This window comes from Opisthorchis viverrini (assembly GCF_000715545.1).
Source record: "Opisthorchis viverrini unplaced genomic scaffold opera_v5_1, whole genome shotgun sequence".
NCBI lineage: Eukaryota > Metazoa > Platyhelminthes > Trematoda > Opisthorchiida > Opisthorchiidae > Opisthorchis > Opisthorchis viverrini.
In genome coordinates, this window is record NW_008751657.1 from 4,945,404 (window position 1) to 4,971,725 (window position 26,322).

Here is a 26,322-nt window from a genome sequence, read left to right on the forward strand (position 1 = left end):
CTAGTTACCAAGCTCGCACTTGCGATATCATCCATTTGTTCCGATCCGTAGATTTCAGTTTTTTTTAAATTCAAATGTAATGGGGTTTAACTTAACGTACTCATGGTGTCTATATGGCTTTGGTACTGTATGACGGATCACGCATGATAGGTAAAATTACGTTTGTGTTACCTGCTAGGACTTTCAGGTCACTGTTTTTCCCTTATACATGAGGTCATTTTACACTTTTCGTGGTACGACAGTGCACACACGCCTGTGGCTCAATGCACTGCCAAATAACATATGGCAGTACTGCATTCTCACCCACGTTCTTCGCCATGAACTAGCCTAACTTTACGCAAGACGTCCAGCGGTTCAAGCTGTTCTCTTTTTCCTCTGTTTTTGTTGTAGTTTACAAATCTCCTTCATCGAATATACCCCTTTGCATACCGATTCGGTTTTCACTGGAGACTCAATTGCATCCCAGCTAAATCGTTTGTTTATGATATTCTTCCGTGAAAACTAAATTGGCATGCAAATGAGTGTATCTGTCAAATTTCGTGAAATTTGGGTCCAATTAGAACGTGAGGTTGACGGAAACTCTGGGAATGCGCCTACCTGAAGAGCCCCAAGAAGGGCGAAACCGGTCGTGGGTTGTCGATGGATTTTCAGCAATCTTATGAGTAGTACATTACAAATATATAGGTAGTGGGTTGTTGAAGAATTTTCAGCAACCTTATCAGTAGTGTGCTACGTCTATACAAAGTCTTCTTCTTCTTAGGATAGTGGAATATCGACAGAACTTTACATGTACGAAGCGGAAATCACTAGAGTGCATTTCAAATAGTTTTCCATCACACACGTGAACTTTTACATACCTCTGTTGCTGTGTTAACGGGCGAACCTGGTTTTGCTAAGACTAGGCCGTGCCCACCCTGCGCGCAGCTGGACCGGACTAACTATTCCCTTTGGAATAGACTTTTATGCACACGTATATCAAGCGGCCCTTGTAACCGCCGTGCTTGCCCTGGCACATATGTATTCGTTCTGCTTTGGGACACTTGCACGTGCTCGACGAACTAAGGTCAGCAAAATATCCGGTCAGCTGAAGCAACACTTCGCGTCATTTGGTCCGTAAGAACATTACTTTGAGTCTAAGGTGATGAGGATTGACACAATGTGGACACCCTATTAAGAATATACGCTCCTGTAACTTATACGTTAATAAGTGAATTAGTCAACCCATACCTATGAAACAATGAAAATTTGTTGAATTTTTGTCACGTGTGTCCAAGCTTCTCCTTTTTGGCACAGCAATTTCAATCCGGTATCCGTGTGAAGAGTCCATGAAATTATACGCTGTTGAACTGCGGGAACTAACAGGACACTGTACAGGAGAAAACTGCCGATAAGAGTTGTTTCGGAATATTTTAGTTGTTAAGGTAAGAAGCGTTCGAATACAGTACTGCACACAACGGTACCTTTCAGCCGTAGCACCCTTCCGGTGCCTAACTGTCATGCCACCCGAAGGTTGCACGAGAGGTGGGATACTGCCAGGTTGCCCAAGCCTAGACAGGAGAAGTCGAGAGGCAGAGGTCGGGTTCGAACCACAGACCTTGCGGTCAGTAAATTCGCGCTCCAACCACGTAAGCCAACAGTACCACACAACTGTAACACCCCAGCAACTGAAGCTGTCGAAAAAAACTGCAAACAAACTGTATGTAGATTTCAAGTCAGCCGGATTCAAGACTCTTCGGGTGTCTCAGCAAACATCTCTATGCAAGCACTGCGTATTGCGGCATAATCACTTCAGTGAATGCCGGCACTATCTGCAATCATTGTCAGAAACAGAGCACATCACCCAGGTAAGTGACCTCGAATTCAGTCAGTGCGAGCGTCAGAACGATGAAGCCCTTGTATGTACTGTATGTACTGCAACCAGATCGTACGACGATAAAATGTGAGTTGGACACGCGCCTGCGGTAACTCTATGCTATGAACTGTACTGCCTAAAACCACGGTGGTTCAAAGTAAGGAAATTATCGCGCTAGATACCATTTTGACTATGAATTCACTTGAAAGTGAGCAGTCAGGATCAAAAGCGGTCAAGGTTTCTCAAAATAGTGGTACAGTCAGCAATTATTTTGTGAAAACGAATGAACCGAATTTCCATGGGGTCGCATCTGTTCCATTTCTTCCTCTTTCCATCATGATGATGATGATATGTAGAGGAAACAGTACGGAAGAGATCTGTGCGAGCCATCAGACTGTCAGAGCGAAACAGTGAAACAGTTGATAATGCAATTCACCGTACACAAAAGAGGAGATTTCAGAAGAAAAACGGACAATAGGTCTGCATGATTCTGCTTGCCGTCAAAGCTTAGTGTATGCTAATTGCGCCACACAGCACTACACACGAGCTGGAGATAGCTCGGCGCTTAAAGTGCGAACTTTCGAAGCTAACCCCGATATCTCGACTGCTTCTGTCTAGGTTTGGGGAACCTGACAGTACCTCAGCCTTCGTGATTCCTTCGGAAGGCATGGCAGCTAGGCTAGGCTGCCACTTAAACCAAATGTGCTGCAGTTAGGCACGAAAAGAAAGGGTCACGTGCTGGGTGGAACGGTATACGTCGCGTGGTCTGTGAACAGATTAGATGGCCAGATTGGTCTGCTTGCCAAATTACCAACTATAAATAAGTACCGCGTCAGATTACCGCGGTTAGAAGAAATAGGTCGATCTCCACAACGCTCAGCTCGATCATCATCATCATCATCATCGACAGCATGACATCAGTGTTCAACACCAATGCTTCACTGCTGTACAACCTTATTGTAAAGAAAAGAGTAAAGGTGGACGGGGAAGGGACTGTGCTAGCTTACCACAATCATTCAGAGGTGCCTATACCTCCAGTAGTATAATCAGAACATAGCGTGCGAACTTACTGACCAGAAGGTCCGTGGTTCGAACCCTACTTCAACATCTTTACTGCTCTTGCCAAAACTTTGGTAGGCTGGCGGCATCTCAGCCTCCGCACTTCCTTCGGGTGACATGGTGCCTAGGCACCAAAAGTCTGCCACAGCCATATTATTGTTGCTATTATTATTATTATCATTATTATTATTATTATTCTGTATTAGTCTTTTTTGTTGTCCATTAACTACCTAGTCTAATCCATCGCCAGTCTTGATGCCTGTGGTGGTCAAGGGATGATATGTTGTGAAAGTAAAAGTTTAACAATGATCTCTCTGTGCACCCAGCTCAGAGTTGTGTATGTCGCAGTGGGAGACATTCGGGCCTAGACAAGCAGAAGAGTTCTAGATAACCAAACGTCGAAGCGCTCAAAAAGTCGCAACATTCCTTGTTCTTTGTCGTGTCTAAGAAGTATGAGTCTATTGGTAACATAATGGGCTGACAGATGCTGAAATTGAAAAAAAGTGATGAGTAGTGACCTCCAAGGTGAAAAAATATTACACAAAGTCATTTGTATGGGCTCAGCTCACTGGTTTATTTACCTCTGATCTGAATTGCAAATCGTTGCCTTGAAAGTCGAAAAAAGTGGTTGTATCAGAATTTTACGCAACATATGAGAAGTTTATGGTGAATTGTGGTAAGCAAGGCACCTTACAGATTCATCAAAAAATTTAGGGAATTTGCCAAGCGAACAAGCTCATATGAGCGCCACGGTTAGCCTACATTCACACTCGGGGTTAAACTTCAATTCACATAACTCTTCAAATCTTATGCTTATAAAATATCTTTCGTAGGATTTTTAAAAAGATTTTCAAGAGTTTATAAAGCTGCTTACGCGTATTGTTGAGTACAAATAGATCCAAATCCCTGACAATATGGAACACCGAATGAAACGAGTTCGAAAATGGGTCAATTGAATTTTATGGTCCTGAATACGATGACGGTCAACCCCTGTTCTGAAGAATGCAGTTGGAGCTAACATCACTCGGGGTATGACACAGGATCACGATAAGTGATGACCGACTCCTAAACGAGTAGGCAGTGTGGTGTTTTTGGTCCAGCTATACGAGAGTTGCCAGGTTGCCCTTGACGTTCACCTACCTACTGAACCAACGGTATTTTCTCCCTACCATTTTGGGCGTCCAAGAAGACTTAAAAATTAGAGGACCAGACAACCGGTTTCTAAAGTGCTCACTAATGATTGGACTTCAGTAGAACTGGATCTGAATTGTGATTGTTGAGCAGATACTTCATTTTCAACAATAGCCTAAGGTTCACAGACATTAATCAACCAATCTAATGAATTCAACGCTATCTGGCTTGGTTTACGGTCCTTAAGTACAGCAGTGAATCATTAGGTACAGCAAGTGAAGGAAATGATGACAATTATATTGGTGCTGATGACGACGATGGGTTTTCAATATGGTGGGCGATGTCCCTACAAAGTTGTGGAAGTGATTTACCAGCTAAGGAAACTCACATTTGCCCTCCGCACTCTCAAGGGTATTGGAGCTACCAATGTCACTGTTATTATGACGATGACGGGTTTAATTTGGTTTCAAAAGAAGTTTCAAAGAACTTCATCTATTTGTTGCCTCCACGGACTTCACCAAACGTTTTGAGGCATCATCAGTGACAGCATTACTAGATGGGAACACTGATGTTTCACTGCCTTACAACCGTGCCAGTTCATTTGAATAGGGACTTATGAATAGCCTACCGCAAGTCAAGTTATATACTTATTTGAAGTTTAACGGAAGACCCAACTAAATCTCTTATTCATGGTGAACTTCAAGCGAACGTATTGCACAAAGCCGCCTCATTTGAAACAATATCCAAAACGTTGAAGAGCCCCAGGAGGGGCGAAACCGGTAGCGTCGGTTGAGTGAGCATTGTAAACCGTGTCATGTGTTTTCCAAGCTTTGGTCTGACGGTCCAAATCAGCTTAAGAGTTAACGACCAACTTTTAACAACAAAAGGGCAGTCGAATTGTAAAGATCGAAAGATTTATCGATCAGTGTACATGTCAGTTCGAAGGAGAACCGACAGGTGAATAAGCCGGAAGTAAATACTCCCAGGTACCGGGCGTTACTGTCGGAGGGACGGTAATATACTGATGAGCTTGTAGAAAGACACAATTCACTGCCTCCATTATGCGTGCGTTCGTCGTGCTTAGTCTGGTGGCTGTGGTGACTTCAGCCTTTTCATCGATTTTTAGATTTGCTGTCGATTGATTTGGTCGATAGTATTGTTTTAATACCGCCTGTATACCCGAGAATTTCTCAATCAAACATGGCTCTGTGTATCGAACAAGGTGTGCAACCCGTTGTGCCCTCAATCCAAAGTCACGGCCGTCGGAAGTTATCCAAGTTAGGACGGATAAAAGTAGGCGCTGCTTCAGATATTCAACATTGCCAAGGCGACGAGCCAAATTACTGGCTGCTTCTAAAAGTGCACTGTCGTCCCTTAGCTTGTATGATGTCGGACTGAGATAGACGTTAATAGGTGGCAAAAGTTTATCTGCAGCGGATCGTTGTTCAAGAGTGGCCACAGCAGACGCAGCTAGCACGACAGATCGGAGTGTAAAATGTTGCATGTGCGCCCATAATCGGTTGCGATAAAAGCAAATCTCTTCGGCACTTTTACTGGGGCGCTTAACAAGATTGAACTTGTATTGGTATAGGCGATCCCACCAGTGCTGTGCAATGCCGTCGATAAAATGAATTAGCTCATGAATACGACGCTGATAGGCGTCTAGTTCCGTGACAAGAGCGGCTCCACACTGTATGCCAGGGGCGACGAGGCTTGGAGAGGGAGTGCGTAAGAGGTTCATTCTGCGCACTCGTAGTTGCTTGGCCACTTCCAGCACAGACATGTGGGAGGTGAAATTTTGTGGATTCATGGTTCACATGTATAGGAACAGCGTGCTGTTAATACAAGGTCGCTCACGGAATACTAAAGTAAGTTTGAGAGAATGATGTTACCGGCCGATCGATTCAGGGGACCGGATTCAAACAGTGTTAATATCGGGTCACCTGATATGTGCAAGCCCGTCAGATAGTTGTGAATATTGAAGTAAAATAGGCGCACACCGTACGGATGATACATGGCACAAAAATGGAAGCATCAAGAGACAAGCTTTATTTCTTTCTGTATTTCTTCAATACGGAGTGAAGCAGACTCAAGTCTGATCTAGCATTTCACTCACTCAATTGAACTGTAGGTGATAGGGCCACTGAGAGTAGGCTGAGGTAGCATTCACTATTCATTACTGGAAGAGGGACAGGGTAAGTTACTTGGCCCCATCACCAAACCTAGCGAGGTAAACGCCAATCAGTGAAAACTGTCGGTCACCAGCAGCACTAAATTAAACCATGTTATGGTATGCTACCTCGCAGATCAAGATGGTGGAATTCTGTCGCGTGTGGAGCGGCTTTATTGACCGATTTCAGCAATCATCATCACCATCATCGACAGCATGACATCAGTGTTCAACACCGACGCTTCAATGCCGTACAACCATGACTTATTTGAAAGCCTTATTGTAAAGAAAAGAATAAAGGTGGATGGGGAACGAACTTAGTGCTAGCTTAACACAATCATTCCGAGGTGCCTACACCTCCACACATTCACTCAGGCAATCTGGATAGAAACTGACAACAAGAACGCCACTGACATCGGTTGGCAGCCATATCTTGTAGTGTCTCCAACCAGGCACAGTGAGGATCACGCGGTCCCCATCCTGGAAGGCGAGTAGAACCCAAGCGTTTCTTGATCTCCTTCATACTCCTCTGACAAGTCAAGGGTTGGCCACCTCTCTGTTTACGCCACTCCGAATTGGGTATAGAAAATAGTACTCTTTTCGGTAAACGATGATTCGGCATGCGTAAAACATGTCCCAACCAACACAGCTTCTGGTGCTGGACACATTCTTCAATGGAAGTACCCGTTACACAACCGAAAACACGCTTTCTAACCGCCTCGTTACGGATTCGCTGACACCAACCCACACGAGCTATGGATCTCAGACAACGATTGTCGAACACCTGAAGACGTCTCAGGTCCGCTGCTCGAATAGGCCAAATCTCACAGCCATACAACAAAACAGCCCGTACTGTAGCTTGATACACACGCCCCTTCAGATTCAGGGATAAACCATTCTGACGCCATAGGTGTCTCAAGTTAGAAAACGCGGCCCGAGCCTTGCAGATTCGTGCATTCACCTCATCCGTCACACTACAGTCAGAACTAATACAACTACCAAGATGCGTAAAACACTCCACAACTTCCAGTACTTCTCCCTGGATTGTAAGTGGCGTGTTCAGTGACTGTACGTCCACAAGCATGACCTTACACTTTGTGGGTGCAAAGTGCATACCAAAGGACGGGATGACTTTGGTCAGTTCATCCAAGAATACTTGCGCCTTCTCCTCCTCTTCGAACATGAGAACGATGTCGTCTGCATATTCCAGATCGACAAGGTTTTCTTCACTGGCTATTTGAACACCAGGGTTTTGGAGACCCTCCAGCGTTCGTCTCATTATTTCATCGATCACAAAGTTAAAAAGGAATGGAGAGAGTGGGCATCCCTGACGGACACCGCTTTGTGTGCGGAAGCTTTTGGAGAGCTCTCCGTACACTCTCACACGTCCGGAAGTCTGAGAATACAAAGAACGTATTATGTTTACAAACTTCCGGGGCATTCCTTGGTGGGCAAGCGTCTCAAGAAGAACAGACCGATCAACCGAGTCGAATGCGCCTCGGAAATCCAGGAATACTAGAATCGTGGGTCGCTTATACGTATGGCGTTGTTCTAGCACTTGACGCAGTGTGAAGATTTGGTCAACACAACCCCTACCAGGCCGGAATCCCGCTTGCTGCTCTCGGGTCAGTATCTCACGAGCCACCGTAAGGCGACGAAGCACAATTGACGCCAACAGTCTCGTTACAACCGGGGTCAGGCTGATCCCCCTGTGGTTACCACACTCACTACGCGCCCCTTTTTTTGAAAATGGGCAAACGACTAGTTTGCGTTCTTATCCCTGAAAATTCGCATTTTATTTGTTTGTCTATTCCTGACGGGATCCCAAGTGGGGTATAACTCGCAATCTACGAATCTGAAAGTGTATGGAAGCTAATCTGTGACACGGTGACGAATGATAAATGTGGATAAACCATACAAAAAGGAAGACCAAGGCCAAGACTGACTTGCTTATTGTTCATTATGTTTATCGCTTTCTGGACTGTACGAAATATTAACTAATCAGAGAAACCGTTCACGTTGTCGTTTTGAGAATTATAACTAGTGAAAGTTATTTGTAGTAGCAAAGCACTCACTCAATCTGAGACAACAGACAGGGTTCTCGAAGCACCCCTAGTAAAATGCAATCCGTAGAAGGCATACGTAAACTAAATAACCAGATAGGGTATATCCCGGTTTCAGAAGAATCCGACACCATTATGATTTCATGCACTCAGCCGCATTCGTCAATCTACAAATGTAAAGTCCCCATAGTGGTGTGGAACAGACAATAACATGTGAGGTACTAACCGCCGGTAGCTTGTGAGTTACTAGGTGAAAAAACACATTCCTTTCAGAAAAGAGGAAAATTAAAATATGGTGGGGAGATACAGCTAATACTCACAAATGATTTTACTGCACCAGCGATTAAGCTGTAGTGTGGTCCTAACGTGAACCAGAGAAGTAAGGCGAAACTCAATCCAGGTTTATTCCAAATACCGTATAATTGTCTTGCAAATAAACCGCCGGCGAGAGTATATCGACCGACACTGACATCCTTTAATTTGAAAGCTGACGGGATCACTGATAAGCACAAACCCAGTTGAGCAGGTTGAAGGGTAATGGGAGCAGGAGATATGGTCTCCGAGGCCACCAGCAAATCTCAGACCGATTTGCAACGTGATGCGTGGTCAAAAAAAGATGGTACGGTTGCGTTTGATGAACACTTGGGATGATAGATATCTCTATCCAGTGGATACTTCTCTACTTTGAGTCCTTCACCAATAAGGTAAGACCGAAACTGTGATGTCGTACCTATTTGGGAGACGAAGGAGTTGATTAGGTTAATCAGTGGCTGCCAGTTCAACGATCGGACATCTTGTGTATCAGAGACATATTGCATGGCGAACTTCTCTGGGGAGGGTCGATAACTGTTCATCGTTTCCGAACATCCGCATACGATGGACATCGTTGGAGATTGAATAAAGAAATAAATAAACCGCCGAAGGCGAGTTCCTTGGACCAAAATTACTGTCTAATGGGGTCTTAAGGACATACTACGTTTTTCACGGAAGACTCAAGTGAATCTCTCGTTTATGGTGTTCTTCAATTGAATGTGCTGCACAAAGGCCTCCTCATGTTTCAGTTGCGATATTCGAGATATCGCAGTATGTTTTCATAAAGGGAACTACTCACAAGGTTTCTGAAAACTCTTCGGCGGCTGACGGAAACTTTGGGACTGCGCCTACCTGACGAGTCTCAAAAAGGGCGAAACCGGTCGTGGGCTGTCACAGAGTTTTCAGCAACCTTGTGAGTAGTTCCCTTTATGAGGAAGACCTAAAATGGTATTTTTGGATTAAACATGGATCAGATGATTGCTACAAATTAGTTTCGATAGAGAAAGAAATTGTTCGTGGTCGTAGATGGAATTCTACTTCATTGAGTAAGCCACAGTTTTGGTTGCAAAATTAAACTTGTCCAAGAGCAGCGTAAAAATACTAACGACCAGGTGGATTCTTTGACTTAAGTAAGCACACGATTAGTCCATGTGTAACTGGAAAAAGGGGACAAGTTGAGGCACATAGACCACCCTGTCAGTTCATCATAAATGTACAGTCTTACGGAACTTTCATGAGCCTAGCAATCCTCGAAAGAGTTGTTGTGCCTGAAACTATTCTGTAAGCCGCCCACTCATACGTTTAGTGAAAACTCCTCGACAATCCACTATCGGTTTCACTCCTCTTGGGGCTCATCGGGTGAACGTCTGCCAATAGCATGCATACATAAGTCAATAAAACGACAAAGCCTACTATGAAAGAAGTTCCAAGCCTCAAGTACGGGAGGAGGGCTAAGTCAGTTTGGAACAGCTCAGCACAGCCCACCTAGATCAGCCTTTCAGACATCTTGCGAACATGATGGTTACATCCCCCAAGTTGCTTATTCGATAAGGGGAGCATCTGGTGTTCAACGAATTTGAAAACAACAATTATAAGCATCACAGTTTCTGTCATACAAAGCCGTCTGGTGGCATCTGCTATAATACCGTTTTAACTTGCTCTTTTCACTACTTTGAGCAATGGGTTGATCATACTAATTTCTCGGTTTCATCCTTCCCTTTCCTATGTTATAAGGATCAAGTTCGATGGGCGCCTTTCGCGGAGCCAATACAAAGCTGGTCGAGAGGCAGCTGCCTTCCTCAACATGTACTCTGGAGAGAACCAGGAATGAATCCACATGATGCATTACGGGGACCAAACCACTTGGGGGATTTGGATGCTAGAAGTCTGGAAAACGTTGGGAGAGTCACGACCAAATAAGCCACGTTTCTGAAAGGTGATAGGCATGCAGAACCTTTTGAAGACATGGATAAACGTACTCAGTAAGACCATTGAGACTTGTTCGCACTACAGTCCAAGATGAGAAAATCCTAAATCCATTAGTAAGAATAGCAAACTGTGAACGGCTGTTCAGGTGGAGTACTGAGAAATCATAGAGGTGATTGGCTGATGAAACGTTTCCTACTAGATCTACCAATCATTAATAAAAATTGTTCATCAATTAGGCAGTCTGTGAATGTGCTACACAAAGGCTGCCTCAGGTCTCAGTTGGTACATATGCGAGTGATCCCAGCATATATTCCTGAAGGAAAATACTCATAAAGTTGTGTACGCATAATAAACTAGTCATCAGTTTGCTGAAAACTCCTCGACATCATGAACGAGAGATTCAGCTGGGTTCTAGGTGAGTCTGCCGACAAAAACCAGACTGGATCGTTACTCATTAAGTTGCTGTCGAAAGTTTTCAGCAACTGTATGAGTAGTATCCTTCAGGAAGAATTAGAATTTCGTCTATCATCCGACGGTTTGATCAGCATAGTTATCCCTGGTGGGAACACTGAGATTATAGATTATATTGTTGCTCTGTCTATTTCCGGATAATTGAATTCGGTCACGCGCTTGCCTCAGCCAGTCACTAGATCACGCGACTATAAGATCGCCGTTCCCACAAGAAATTTCACATTTCGAAAGACCGAAATTCTGGTAGTCGAACTCGGTGAGGGGACAAGACTCTTCTGGAACTTGGGTATCTACGAAGCATAAAGAGGATTGAGAAATGAAGATAACAACAATGTGCAGTGAAGATCAAGACCCAACTGTAAGATCACATAAATGCCCATACAACGTATCACAGAATGGGCAACAGATGTCACTCAGTCACAGATCGGGTTCGGTCGTTTGGACACTGCTTCAATGGAACATCTAAATGGATTACAGCATACGGTGAAGGATAACACAGACACACTATTCGACCAATTTTCATCTGGTAAGTCGCCTGCATGGACGCTTTCGCACATCTCAGATACAGAACTTCCTTAGCATACTCACAGGAATGGCACGTTTTCTACAATAAACTTGACGACGCTAAAAACCAAGCATTTGGACGTCATTTAAGGATGATTAATTAGAAAGGGGAAAATCGCAAAACTAACTCGCTTTTGAATAAGACGGATTTGGCCGTAGGAAATGGGTCTGTTGCTTGAAAGTTTTCTGCTGAGACAACAATTTACTTGCAAAGTAGTTGTTCTGTACTGGATAAGCGGTTCATCCCAATTGCAACGAACTGACTGGATGTCCGGGCTTGAGAGTCACACTTCTGACGTCAAGCTCTCGACAGCGGATCTCAATTGAGATTGCAACGAACTGACTGGATGTCCGGGCTAGAGAGTCACACTTCTGACGTCAATCCCTCGACAGCGGATCTCAATTGAGTGCATAATATACATGATTTAGTTGGTTTTATTTAGTTCGGCTAATAAACGGCATTCGTTTGTGTCAAATCTGACCCCCAGATAGCTTCCCCTACCCAGAACACCGTTTGCAAGTACTCACTTTCAGAAGTTCCCGTACCGAAATGCTCCGATCTCCCCAAAATGACACCTCGAGGGGGCGGTAAGGCACTCACACCCTCTAGGCAACACAGCCAAGAACGAAACAGCTTTGACAGTCCTTGATTCACCTACACAAAATACACCATGCTTGGACTTTTAAGGGGACAGTTTTGACACTTTTGTGTGACATGAATCCACCATACTATCAACCATCCTGGTAACATGCGAACATGAGCAAAGCCACCGTATGAATTTATAAGTTTCACCTGTGACCTTGACCTCATTCAGCTCGATAGGTAAGGCGAAGCAAGCAAGTTCCACTCAGTCAAAACAGGGCAAGAGGGCTGCACACGGCCCATCGTTTGCTCAGTCGGTGGTTTGACTGGTAGCTTCTCTACGGAACTGCTTATTGTTTGCCAAAGAGATCCAGACTTTGCACACTAGCAAAGCACAACAGAGCGTATACGTCGTTAGCCAATGTCAGGCAAAGCGTGCGCTTCAAAACAAGGAATATATCATGAAGCTATGTGCCCAAAGCAGAATGACTTATGTGGGCAAACGGCTTCTCCAGGAGCTAGGGAAGACCAAACTATTTTACTAGATTTGAGGGAAAAAGTAAACAATCTTGTACAGCCTAGTAATCTTTCTGGAATGTTGGCCCTGCCTATATGTTTTACCCACAACCCACCCATACCCTTGTTAGATTCTGACTTAGTTTGAGGTCGAACTTACAGTTATGACGTCGAAGATAAAAACAGTCGAGAAGCTCCAGAATGGTGTCTTATAGAGACGGAGCATGGTACGATTATTCAACATTGATAACTGTTTCACATGTAGCCGTGGTCAGAAATAGAGAAACAAGGAACATATGGGCCAGATGTAAAAATCTTCAACTCTAAGGAAAGCGGTCAAGACTGAGTTGGCATTGGGTACAAGCAAGCAAGTATCGCGTCCGAGAGAGGTCGCTTGTGGCGCCTAACGTGTGATGGTCACTGTTCTTACGACTTGCACAAACCACAGAATGACTGGGCAAACGGACTGCCATGTTTGTTAGTGCAAGTATCGCGTCCGAGAGAGGTCGCTTGGGGCGCCTAACATGTGTTGGTCACTGTTCTTACGACTTGCACAGACCACAGAATGACTGGGCAAACGGACTACCATGTTTGTTAGCTGGAACGGTCTCATTATACGCTTCGCAGAGGTTTCACGGTCACTAAAAACCTACTACGATAGCCATGGAGACGAATTAAACGGTGGGAACACCGAGCTCTTTCGAATAGAGGACGGATGGAGCTATTAAAAAAACCGGAACCCTTGTCTGCTATGACAAGCCAAGTTTTCGAGAAATACACTCATTCGCAAACCAATTTGGTTTTCACGAGAGACTCAACTGAATCTCTCGTTTATGATATTGATGATGAGCCCCAAGAAGGACGAAACCGGTTTTCAGCGACCTTGTGAGTAGTTTCCTTTATGAAAAAGACAAGCCAAGTTGTTTGCGTATTGACACATCCGTATGTATTAGACCGCAGTCGATCCCTTCTGAAAGCACTCAAGTTCCCAAAGTTCATGCATTGAATTCTGACGCACGTTTTTTCCTGTGCTCCATGCATAAGAGTTGGAAAACCTCCACTTCACATTTAAATGCTCACGTAAACAAACGTGCCACCAGGGAAGATAAACCGCTACTCTTCCCGAACAACGTGTCGTACCACTTCCCCCAGGCGATGATGAAGCTCGCTGAAGCACGATAATCTGAAGCTTTTTCGTTACAGAAAGCCACCAGTATGGAGTTACAGACTATTTGTTGCAATTTATATATGAAACAGCATTTAATTTACATTTAGAATGACAAAAATGTCGGTTGTTGGTCAAATCACGGAATAGTTTTTAACTGATTGGGCACGTACACGGACCCGTGTAAGACAATACAGAGAGAGCCAAAATAGACACGACACGTGGTTTCAGGGGATAAATGGCCGTAATTTGTTGATCCTCCTGAATCTTTGAGTACAAATACCAAATCCTAGGCATTAGAGACATAAGGAAACAAATCTTTTGTGGGATCTCTGCTGAAATTGTTGTGTTTAGCTAGATCTACATGTCCAGAGAAACACAGCTCGGGGAAATATGTACAGTTTGGCGAGCCGTTTTTTAATGATGACCAGCGGAAAGGGAACACAGCTCAGGTCCGATTTGTAGCCAATCGATCCCAAGGGACTGTAAGAGGTCGAAGCAAAGTATTGATGAGAAGTTGTGGCAAGTCCAATTGTCTGATACAGTCGGGAGGCAACATTGTTTGAACACGGCGCTTGCATAGGTCAGCCAAGGAAAGGACTGTCGGAGAAATGGAAATGCATTATTGTCGTTGTAGAAGGTGAGTAGTACGACGGGCATAAAACTTCAGTCTCCTACTTAAAAACGTTGAAGCAACCGAAGGAGGACTTACGAGGGATGAGTCAGTTATTGATCGGGATTGGAGACAACCCTAATCTTCGATTGATCAGCCAGAAGAATAGGACTGACGCAGATGCTTGGATGGCAAGTGTCTGACAGAGTTCAGTAGGAGAATGCCGGCTCACATATTGCGCGGGATTAAATGTGATGCTACGCACGAGGTACAGATGACCTCTTAACCTTGAAGCAATAGTATCGACAGGCATACACACGGAGATCTCTTGAGAATCACCAAGCGGCTTATAATTTAACTTGGGAAGGCAGAATCTATTACGTCAAATCGGAAGTACAACACAGAGAAAGGGAGTAATTAAGCAGTAACGAATGATCAGGCCTTACAAGGGTCGTTTGAAAACTAGTGTGTTGTTCCGTAGAATGATCACGGTGGGAAAAATCTTGGTAACGGGTGGAGAATGCATCCTTTACAAGTCACCGGGTGCGATCGTGTGGGTTACTAATTGCCATCATCTCGCTCTTGCTGCAGCAGATGTGTACTCAACATCGGCTACCAAAGAACCTGGAATATATGCAAGAGACGGTTGGACAACGGGAACTTAAAGCATGGTAGAATGATTTATCAGCGTCCATCATCTCCACATCAGTAGAAAACACTCCAAGGTCCACAAGTATCCACAATGATTTTTAGATCCCTGGTTACGTGAGGAACAGTTTTTCCTTTGGTCCTCTGCACTTGGTCCTTCTTAGAAAACAGTTAAATTTCTCTCAGTTGGAGTATTTTCCCCCATCTGACGTTCGGACCACCGGCATATCCGAAGCATCCGCCCAATCTGAATGAAGCACCGGATCAGCAAACATAGAAGGTGCTTGTCCATGACAAAAGAATCGGTCGAACTTTGTAGAATAGGCTCATGAGGCCAGGTGATCGGCATATCTGAAGTTCGTCCGAATTGTAGTACCCTCTTCTACTGGTCATGTGCAGGCTCTCTGTGCAAGGACCAGCAACCTTGTGCGAAGGTCCTAACTGATGAATTGTCTTCCGCCTGGATGATGACCCCCGGATTTAACATACAAATGCTAAAGTATATGGAAAAACATGAATCAGTTATGTAGCCAGTGGTACTGCCTTGGATATACGGACTTTAAACTGCCTGGTTCATCGGGTAAGTGAGGCGAACAGATGATGTACGCGCCATCCAGGGACCCAAACGGCTTGCTTTGAAGCAACTTATGTTTAAAATTGGAAATATTGAGCAGAAGCAGCACCATATTTTCACCAGGAGACAAACTCATTTGAGGGTTACTAAATACACTGGGCTATCAAAGAGTTTTCAGTAATGCCGCAAGTAGTATTGTATCAAGAAAAACACTGCATGTTATGTTTAAAAATAATTTCTGGAATGTCGAATAATTTTTGTGCAGTTTTTCAGTCTCGTCCACTGATGCTGAGTCTCACACCGTATCTTGAAGACGAGCGCGAATTTACTGACAGAAGGTACGTGATTTGAGGGTTACTAAATACACTGGGCTATCAAAGAGTTTTCAGTAATGCCGCAAGTAGTATTGTATCAAGAAAAACACTGCATGTTATGTTTAAAAATAATTTCTGGAATGTCGAATAATTTTTGTGCAGTTTTTCAGTCTCGTCCACTGATGCTGAGTCTCACACCGTATCTTGAAGACGAGCGCGAATTTACTGACAGGAAGGTACGTGGTTCGAACCCAACCTCTGCATCTCGACTTCTCCTGTTTAGGCTTTGGCAACCTGGCGGTGCTCCAACCCTCGTGCTTCCTTCGGGTGGCATGGCAGCTAGGCAGCAGAAGGGTGTTACAGCTGAACGATTTTCTTCTCGAAGAAACCAGAATCGTTTCTCCGTGGTGACTTCTCTCCAAGTGTTTAGAAATTTCCTTGTGGAAGGACTGATTAACACAACACACACATCTGGGTTTGTATTGCGAAGTTTTAAAATATATAATATTAGACAGTGGATAAACTGGTTTTGGCACCTCACGAACTGGTCACACACAACGTAAATGGTAAAAGATAGTAAGCCGGATATCGACTCGTAGGTAAGTACAAGCATATATAAACTAGGTGGCGTGAATGTGTGTATCCGATTTAGGTCCCAACATCAGTAAGGTTCACGCCCCTTATGGGAAACAGGATAGATCAAAAGCTTTGGAAGAATGTCTGGGCGAACAAAGGTTGGGGTTGCAACAGAGCAACAATGGTGATCCACTGGATGCCTGCGCACAGTAAGTAAATCACAAGTGGTTTATGCGAGGGGAAACGCAGCGCTACATGTAAGCTGCCGATGCCCTAGTGGACGGAGTTCGACGGGTTGATGCGAGGTATAAACAGTACAAATAGTGCTGCAAATCGGTCGACAGCTGTTCTAAAAATTCTGCACTATAAAGTGATGTAGAGTGATGAGGTCACCGCATCGGGCAGATTTCCTAGGTATTCTTTCGTCATATGTCAACCCACCTGGGAGCTTGATCGATACCGAAATAGTGCTGGGTTGCTGCGAAGAAAGATATCTCTCAGAGGGGATAAATACACACAGATTTGTCCATTCCCGTGGATTTGCATCGGCATCATCTGTTCGACCAGAGACCGTGAGCGACATTGGGCAAAAGGAAATAGCGTCCACCGCAACCCAAGGATGCGTGAGGAAACTGAACAAACTACACGTTCGCCCGGACCTGATGGATGCATACAGGACGCACCGACCCTGAATAGCACGTGGAAAACATGCAGCAAGGTTATTCTACCCACCAATCATCACCATCAATAATGTCGGTGGACTTACTGTGCACAAATATACAGCGGTGTGGTCAGTGGCCAGCCAACAGAACAAAACAAGTGTGATGGAACGCACAGCCGGTTTACTATAGCATGCATGCTTAGAAATAGCTTCCCGAGAAAAAGGGATGACCGGTATTGATTAATAAACGGAAGAAACAATAAGTTAACGAATAAGTGCAGTTGGTTCCGTCATGAAAAGTGTATTTTGGTCTGCAAGTAAGAAAGCTGGTTACCGGTTTGTTTCCACTTGTGCTTGAGCACTCCTTTTTCCTTTATGAAGTAACTTTCGTCGTTAGTCTACATCAAAGAAAAAACTGTATTCGAATTTAGTCCTCATCAGACCTTATTAGTGGTGCGAATTATTGGTCGCACCAGAATTGGAGCTCTGGGCATCCGACTGGGTTTCACAACCTGAGTGACATTCGAGATCCGATGAAGAAATTACCACACCGACAGCAAAACGTCGAATTGAAAATGTCGATAGCTGTACTGACATAGTGTTGTAAGGTAGAACACTGCAACAGAGCTTGGGTGAATAAACGATCCTCTGCAAGAACGATTTGCTCAAAAAATAATGCTAATTTGATTCCTTTTTATTTTCGTTTTTCTCCTCATAGGTGGGAGACCACATCATCTGCTATTACACAAATCGATATTCCAAGCCTGTCTGAAGTGGATGTAACCCTTAAACCGAGGCAGTTGGTACCTAAAGTTCGTCAAGGCAGAGGTCAAGATATGCTCGTGAGGCTCTTCACATGATTCAAGTTCATTTGCGTCTGTTGCGACCGTCCGTTTTAAGTCGGTCAACTAATTTCTTTGTCCTCCAAACTTGTTAGGAAGAGTGTCTCCAAACGAACAAACCCACTTTACTAACAATATTCTTGTAGACCGAAACCTTGTTTTCTCGATTTGAGCCTTTCACTGACATCCTATTGAACTTCTAGCTCTATTTATATTCTGGTTTACTTGAATCCATATCACGGAACGGTTAAGTTGTTTCCAGTGCAACCTCCTCAAAGTCGTTTGTCTAACCCATTTCGGTGTAACAGACTAGTCTGACTGATACATCAGTAGAGACCACGAAACAACTTACAAGTGTTTCACAGTAAAGTTTTTCGATTTTCGATCTTTACAATTTCTGATACACTTCTGAAATCGATACCCCTGACCATATTCTAGTACGACCTAAGACACAAGTAAAAAGATCTACAACATGCTCAGTGCTTGACCCTCGTACGGGTCGCTTTCGGTAGTTGTCTACAAAAGCCCCTACCGCTGGAACACAAGAGGCGCGTTACAGCGTCATCGGTATCCAAGGGATAGAATGGATGTAAAATAATCAACATAGTGCAAGACTGGACAGTTAGGGCACCCCAAGTACGTGGAAAACAGCCTTCTGTACAGTGGGAGAGAACGATCAAATTCAACGACAAAGGTGGTAGACGCATCGCCAAGGATTCCTGATAAAAACTAGACGGCCATGCAGTATTCGTCGAAATTGCACATATCACGCTAGGCATTCGTATATACATTATGGTTAGTTGGGCGTTGGTGCAAGAAATTGAATAACGGTATTCCTATGCGATGTATGTGACGAGCTCGGTTGAAGCCTACTGATACCTTGTCAAGCGAGGCAGTTCGTTGAGATATTTCAAAGCAGATCCAATCAGTTCATAAACAGAACATAATAGACGTTGCCGCACATTCCTTACTAGGCCGGCTAACTGCAATTTTTCGCCTGGTAAAGAATATGTTAAAGTTCTAATGTGGCTGGCTGTTCCTCAGCCATCTTGTTAAAGATACTCTAAAAACTACGTACGCTCAAGCACGAAGAGAGGAACCACCCAAGCAACCGAGCACTGATGATGTCTCTCCGGACGGTGACTAAACGTTTGCAAACCATTTGACAAGCTCGATGGAGAGATCAACAACCACCCAACCAATTACCAACAAATTCAATCGTGGTCTATTCCAGCACACCGCCAGTTAATTATTTTGGGACGTGTGATTTGTAACCTCAAATCCCAAATTTGCATGCGATTTAGAAATGAAATCGAACAACTTGCGATCTTCCCCGTTTTCTTTAAAGAGGTTTAAAAAGTACCGAACTAACACCGTATTCACCACCTGGAAACATGACAGGCTTGTATTCAAAGAAGTGAAAATAGAATGTCAGTGATCACGTCCGCTTCTCAGACCTGTCTCTCCTGTCTTTATCGCGATATTTGACGTGCAAAGCCAGAAGCAAATCGGCCCACAAGGTGCTCCAGCGCGCACCATCGACACCTTATTAATAGATAATTGCTACGTTTCCAAAGTCAAATACCAAATCCATGTACGATATGGAGCATAGGGCACCGTCGTTATTAAGGCGCTATCGCCGGTTGCGCCGGTGTTGGTGTAGCTCACAGCTCTCGAGCTGAGGCTTCCATACTCGACTGGATCCCTGTGAGCCATTTTTATCGGCTTCCATAGTAAGCAGCACTGACAGCAATGATATCCGTTCTGAATTTGCAGTTTCTGCATTTGCACCAACTGCAGCTCTGATTCGGCGAAAGATGTTTTGTATCGGGAACTCACCACTCTCCTAGCCAGCACAAGTTCATATGTTGTCCTGATCATCGACCACTTCAGTGCACAAGTGGGACGCCTCAGTTTATCAGAGGCATGAGTTAGTGGTCTGGTCAGCATGGACTCAGGAGATAATGATGATGGGGATAGTCTTCTGCAGTTTTGCACTGATCGCCATTTGTTCTCCAGGACAGGCTATTGCGATACCTGACGTCCGTCTACTGATGAATAACCATGGGACTAGAGTGAACGCATAGCTATTATAATCCAGTGGTGAAGCTTCCCTCTTGACTGTCGAGCTTTCTGGACCGCTCACATCTATTCAGATTACGCTGTCGTCCAGTCTAAATTATCTGCAAGTCTTCTAAATGGACCTAAAGAACAAACCTCTCGTTTAACCATAAAAAACCCTTCTGGTCCATGAGTAAAACAGCCTTATCAAACAAATTTACGCGACGCTTTAAAACCCAAATTTTCAAGAGACGTCAATCGTAACTGGGACTCTTCGTATGGGAGAGAACTGGACATGTGGTGTTTTCGAAGTTTCACAGAATAAGCGCTGGATTTCAGAATGGTCACTGCCGCTCGACGAAACAATGTCACATACATTCTAACAATGAACACACTGCGACCAGAAGGGCTATTAGATGACAGCTCATGCATTTTTCGCGCGCTGGAATTAGAGGATTCTGGAAATGTAGGAAGCTGGTACATCAAATAAACCTTTCCACCTGATCATCCTTATCACCATCATCATCGATAACATGACATCAGTCACCAACACTGATGCTTCGCTGCTGTGCAGCCATAACTTATTTGAAAGCCTTATTATGAGCAAGAGTAAAAGTGGAGGGGTAAGTGACTTGGTGCTAACCTACCACAATCATTCCGAGGTCCCTTCACCTCCAGGCACTCACTCAGCAATTCTGGAAAGAAACTGACAAGAACGCCACTGACATCGATTAGCCGCCATTTATTGCAACGACTCCAGCAAAGCACAGACGGGGTCACGGGGACCCCATCCTGGGAGACATACAACACCAACAACACCCAAACTCTTCGTGATCTCTTTCACACCTTTCTGCCAAGTCATGCGCTGCCCAACTCGCGGTTTTCACCATCCTGGAGGAGGCACGGAGAACAACACCCGTCTCGGTAGACGGTGTTTCGGCATGCGTAGCACATGACCGAGCCATCGTAATCGATGATGCTGGATGTTTTCTCGGACTGAGGTGCCTGCAGCACAACCAAATACCCGTTTTCTAATCACCTCGTTACTAACACGCTGACGCCATCCAAAACCAGCCACGCTTCTGAGGCATCGGTGGTCGAAAACCTAAAGACGCCTCACATTTTCTACCCGCAGAGGCCATGTCTCGCACCCATACAATAACACAGCCCTTACTGTAGCCTGGTACACATGACCTTTAAGATCCAGTGGGATGCATTTTTGATGCCACAGGTGACGCAAATTAGCAAACGTGAATCGAGCCTTGGAGATTCTTGCACTGACTTCATCAGACACACTTCCGTCAGAGCTAATACAACTACCGAGGTATGTAAAGTTTTCCACAATCTCCAGTGGTTCTCCTTGAATCACAGACGGCACGTTCTGAAGCATGACTTTGCACTTTGAAGGTGGAGGTGCATGCCAAAAGATGGCGATCAGTCGATTCAATAGGGCTTGCGCCTCGCTTTGGTCTTCAAATATGAGGGCGATGTCACCTGCGTACTCCAGATCGACAAGGCTCTCGCCAGCAACAATTTGAACACCGGGGTTTTGGAGACCATCCAGTGTTCGCCTCATTATTTAATCAATTACGAAGTTGAACAGGAAAGGAGAGAGTGAACATACTTGTCTGACACCACTTTCGTAGGAAAGCTTTTGGAGAGCTCACCATACACTGTCACTCACCCAGAAGTATGTGAATATAGGGATCGGATTATGTTTACAAACTTCTGGGGCATAACCTGTTGAGCAAGTGTAGTTAACAGTACTGATCAATCAACAGAATCAGACAGCACCGTGACAGGAAGCCAACGCATAAAACACTACACGCGCAATAGTTTCCAACTTCCGTCACTTTGGGCGAGAGGATCGAATAGCACTGAGGTCAAGAAACCATGTCTACAAAGCGGTCGTGAGAGCAGTCCTATCTTATGCCTGTGAAAATTGGTCCTTCCGATCTGAAGACCTGAAACGTCTTCCGGTATCTAAGCACCACTGTTTCCATAATACAATAGGCTTCAATTAGCTGGAGCAGGAACTAAGAAAAATTTCCCTAATTGAGTACCAGGCAATGAGTTGGGTTCACCCGAGCAGAAGGTTAAGGTGGATGGGTCGTGTACTACCTATACACCGCGAACTCCTACCAAGACCATTCTTTCCGCTTCAAACCTTTCTGGAGAAAAGCTTGGGGAGGATACGCCATAACGGGAAAGGAAAGCAGTTACTGTGAATATGAGCGCTATGGGACTTCGCGCCTTCCTGAATGAAGTTCACGTGATTTTTCATGCAAATTGTTGGAAACCCTACAGGACATGACGTGACAAACAGCCGACCCCAGAGACGGACTTTTCACCAATTTTTAGCCAGACTGCCTAGCTGTGCTTGTAGTTCTGTGCTCGGCTTGTATTGGGTGAAGTTCACAAAGGACGTTGTGTCAATCCAGCTGGTGGTGTTTTGCTACAACCTGATCCTTAGGTGTGTTTATCTCAATTGTTTTGGAAAGTGTGGACTCCTGGCTCTAGGACGTTTTCTTTGGGGACACCGGATTTATTCTTAGAATAAGTCCCCACGCCGCCGTTTTCACCGTATACTAAAGTCTTCTTCTTACGTGGTTGTATGGCAGTTGAGCGTCATTTTCCACTAATGATGTATTACCACTATTGAAGGCGGTTGTAATTTCGGAGTAAGGAAACCACAAACAGTTGAAGGATTAGAGATCAGAACGGGGGAAATAAGTCTGGAGGACTTCAGGCCGTGTAAAATCATAGCGAATACCACTAACCTCATAGTCATACCAGAGGAGAAGCACGTTCCAGCTTGACTCGTTGGAGAAAGTGATGGTAACGGGATTCGTATCACTGCTAGAGCGCAAAGTGTGCCCGTTCATGAGGCCGCAGTAAATGTAACATTTATCTGCTCTTTGGAACTAGCCCGGCCGGCTGTCAAATGAATCCAGAAGCCAGAATGAGAACTGCGATATGAGAATACCTTGAAAATGGGTAAACAAGTTCAAATGCAAGCGGGGCTGTTTTAGCGCTAGTGAAGAGTTGATGAGTCTGTACACATGCGAACTAATACGATCCGTGACGTATGCTCTTTGGAAAGGGTACATACGCAACGCCTCCATGCGCTCCGTTCTGCTATACGCCAGAAAACAGTGGCCTTCAGCATTCATAGTATTGCAGGGGTTTAGTGCGAGGGTCGCATAAGAGCGATTTCACTGGCTCGTGTAAAACAAGAGAGCATTGCGAATAGCTAGGTGTAATTACCTCCAAAAACGAGCCCGGACGACTGAAACATGTCTGTAACGAAGAGATTAAACCTGATCGCGATGTGACGATTTGTGTACCTTTATTACCCATTGAGCTACACTGAGCGTGTGTGTGACACCCACGAAGCCCCTAATTTCAGGTTATTGGGCAGATGTCGGACTGAAAAAGTCTTCTGGTCCTCCAGGTTGGGGTCGGAACATGTGAAGCAATCTGTTTTTGAAACAGTAACGGGCTGGCATTTCCCGCCAAACATCAATGTCTTGTGGTTAGGCTTCGGCTGAAGAACCTTATCGTTCTCCTGTCTGGGTCTGGGCACCCTGGCAGCATACCAGCCCATGTAAAACAATGAATGGCACACTTGCAAGTAATCTCATACTACATCGGCCTTCGCGTGGTCGCCTTAGTTGCTGCATACAGCAGAGTGGGTGGGCGAAAACAGGCTACTGCTCACACTTAACCTCTTCCTCATTCACATATTCGCTCGTCTCCTCTCACTGCGTTTTCAGCAACACCTCCGTAGATCAGTTCTTAAGAACTGACAAGTTCAATACCCGTCAGCGATCGGTAACTGCAATATCTATGGTCCTCACAGCCACAGATACTTCGAAGTCACCCTACAACCATGGCGCTTCATTTACCCGCAGCTTCTAACGTTCACACTGAAACGAACTGGGCAACAGACTGCTCTTGCTTGTACGATGGACTACATCCATTTAAGTGCTATGCCTCTTTGTATCCGTTTCCTCTTGCATCTGGTTGCGCTCCTCTGGTGACCCAGAAGCCGCTGCGGTTCATTTTACTTCGGTCGGCATGATTCTAAGCGGCCGTTCGGCAGTCTATAAGAATATCCCGTAAGCGTGCCAATAAACGTCGCTTGCTAGCTGCATCTGCCTACATCCGACCAATTTCACTCAAAGCTTTTACTAAGCTTTGAGCACCTTTTTGTGCCCGGTTGTGGGCTGAGATATTGTTCTAGTTGCCGCAGACGTGGCGCCGTTGAGGCTCTATTGAGTGATCGCCTTGGACCGAATTGAGATACACGGACAACGGAGAAAGACAGCTACAGTTGTGTGCTAACCGCAGACTGTTTCTGTGCGACATTAACTTCCGAAACAGCGGAAGCTGTTGGGCCACATGGTACCCCTTAGAGAGCCAACCTCTAACACAAATAGACATGGTCAATTCAACGGACCGCCTGCAGTTGTCCAGTCCGATTCCTGACCCGCATCGCAGCTCTGGACATTGAACTTGGAATCCTAGGGTTTTGGAAATAAGCGAATGCCTATTGTCTCACACATGACAGGGCTACTAATCCTGACGGACCCCAACCCGCTGTATTAAGACACTCACCTAACCAGTTTCCCACTGTCTGGGCAAAAGAACCCGTCCTAAATGACGGGGGTGAGTCGATGGTGCTTCAAAAGGGGTGCTCGAAGTGTGTAGCAATTACAGAGGAACTAGCTTGCCCCCAGCGTAAATGGGCTCTTGAAGTCGCGTATTCTACGTCTTACGAAGATGCACAAAAATGGGGCTCCGGAAACAACAAACAGGATTACGGAGTGGCTGTGGGGGCCACATCTCTACACTCCTTTAGGTGTTCGAGCAACGGCATGGGTATAGACGCCTAATAACCTCGGTGTTCCTTGACCTCAAGAGTGAGTTCGGCTTTGTAGAGCGGTCAGTTCTTCTCAACACGCTTGAGAGACAGGGGGTGCCCCCAAAAGCACGTGAATATCATGCGCTGGTCATATTCAAGTTTGGGGTCAGATGGCTCAAGTGGTTAGAGCGCGAAGTTACTGACCGGAAGGTCCGTGATTCGAACCAACCTCTACCTCTCGACTTCCCTTGTCTAGGCTTGGGCTACCTGGCAGTATCCCAGCCCTCACGCTTTCTTCGGGTGGCATGGCAGCTAGCCACCAGAATAGTCTTACAGCTAAGCGATTGCCAACCAAAAGGAAAAATGTGACACGTCAAATCAACTGCTCTAAGTCCCATGCTGGACAGGACAGAGGACAACAGAAACCCGACCGACCTGACAATCGTAATGGAAGGTCAAATCCAGTAGCGGCGGTGTCCGACTGTGTACCTCAGGCGATTCAGAAGCTGCTGCAGTAGGATCGTCCTAATTCACCGGAAAAGGATCCTTGCTTGACTGGACACTCGTTGTGTGGTTTGTCTGGCAACGTGTGTGAAGGTGTCGCACAAGCGGGAAGTTGATCAATGTTTTTGTCGTGTCTGCTAACGCCCCAACTGATTGAAGCTCTGAAACCATAGAAGTTTTATGAAGCCCTGAATGCCCTGTAGGCAGGTTTGACGCATCTGAGACTCAACTAGGTGGTCTACCTGGTTTGAACGGACGGACGGACGACGGTGAGCGATTCCCTAGCTGTGTGCTTACTTCAGGCTGTTTTTATGCAGTACTAACTCCTGAAGTAACCGAACTCGTCTGGCCACATGGTAGCCACCAAAAGTGTGCCGGCTACGAACTGAAATTGATCACATTCTCATCAGTTACCGATGGTGAGAACCAATAACTGACTACCGTTCGTTTTGGAACACATTTGTAGAATCCGAGCACGCACTTGTTCGCGGTCGCTTATTCATTTGTTTTCCAGGGCCGCGTAAGGTGCGGGTAAATTGCTCGGCAACTGAGACTGGCAGATCCGGATGTTACTGGTTTACCAGAATCGTCTTTTGGAGTCTCTTCCAAGTGATCCATTCATCATGATCATCATCGACAGCATGACATCAGTGTTCAACACCGACGCTTCAATGCCGTACAACCATGACTTATTTGAAAGCCTTATTGTAAAGAAAAGAATAAAGGTGGATGGGGAACGAACTTAGTGCTAGCTTAACACAATCATTCCGAGGTGCCTACACCTCCACACATTCACTCAGGCAATCTGGATAGAAACTGACAACAAGAACGCCACTGACATCGGTTG

At 45.1% G+C, this 26,322-nt stretch overlaps 1 protein-coding gene across 1 annotated transcript in view; it reads right to left on the bottom strand.

Annotated features, from left to right (window-relative positions):
* Window positions 1-656: 656 nt before the first annotated feature.
* The window catches only part of T265_00077 (hypothetical protein), a gene marked incomplete at both ends in the record, with an annotated part of 30,052 nt that continues 4,386 nt past the window's right edge, over window positions 657-26,322 (bottom strand). The window contains 6 exons of the mRNA XM_009163734.1: window positions 657-781; window positions 5,033-5,704; window positions 6,627-7,949; window positions 16,982-17,228; window positions 22,885-23,020; window positions 26,057-26,176. Coding sequence (XP_009161998.1) covers window positions 657-781; window positions 5,033-5,704; window positions 6,627-7,949; window positions 16,982-17,228; window positions 22,885-22,989 — 2,472 coding nt within the window. The remainder of the gene's footprint in view (window positions 782-5,032; window positions 5,705-6,626; window positions 7,950-16,981; window positions 17,229-22,884; window positions 23,021-26,056; window positions 26,177-26,322) is intronic.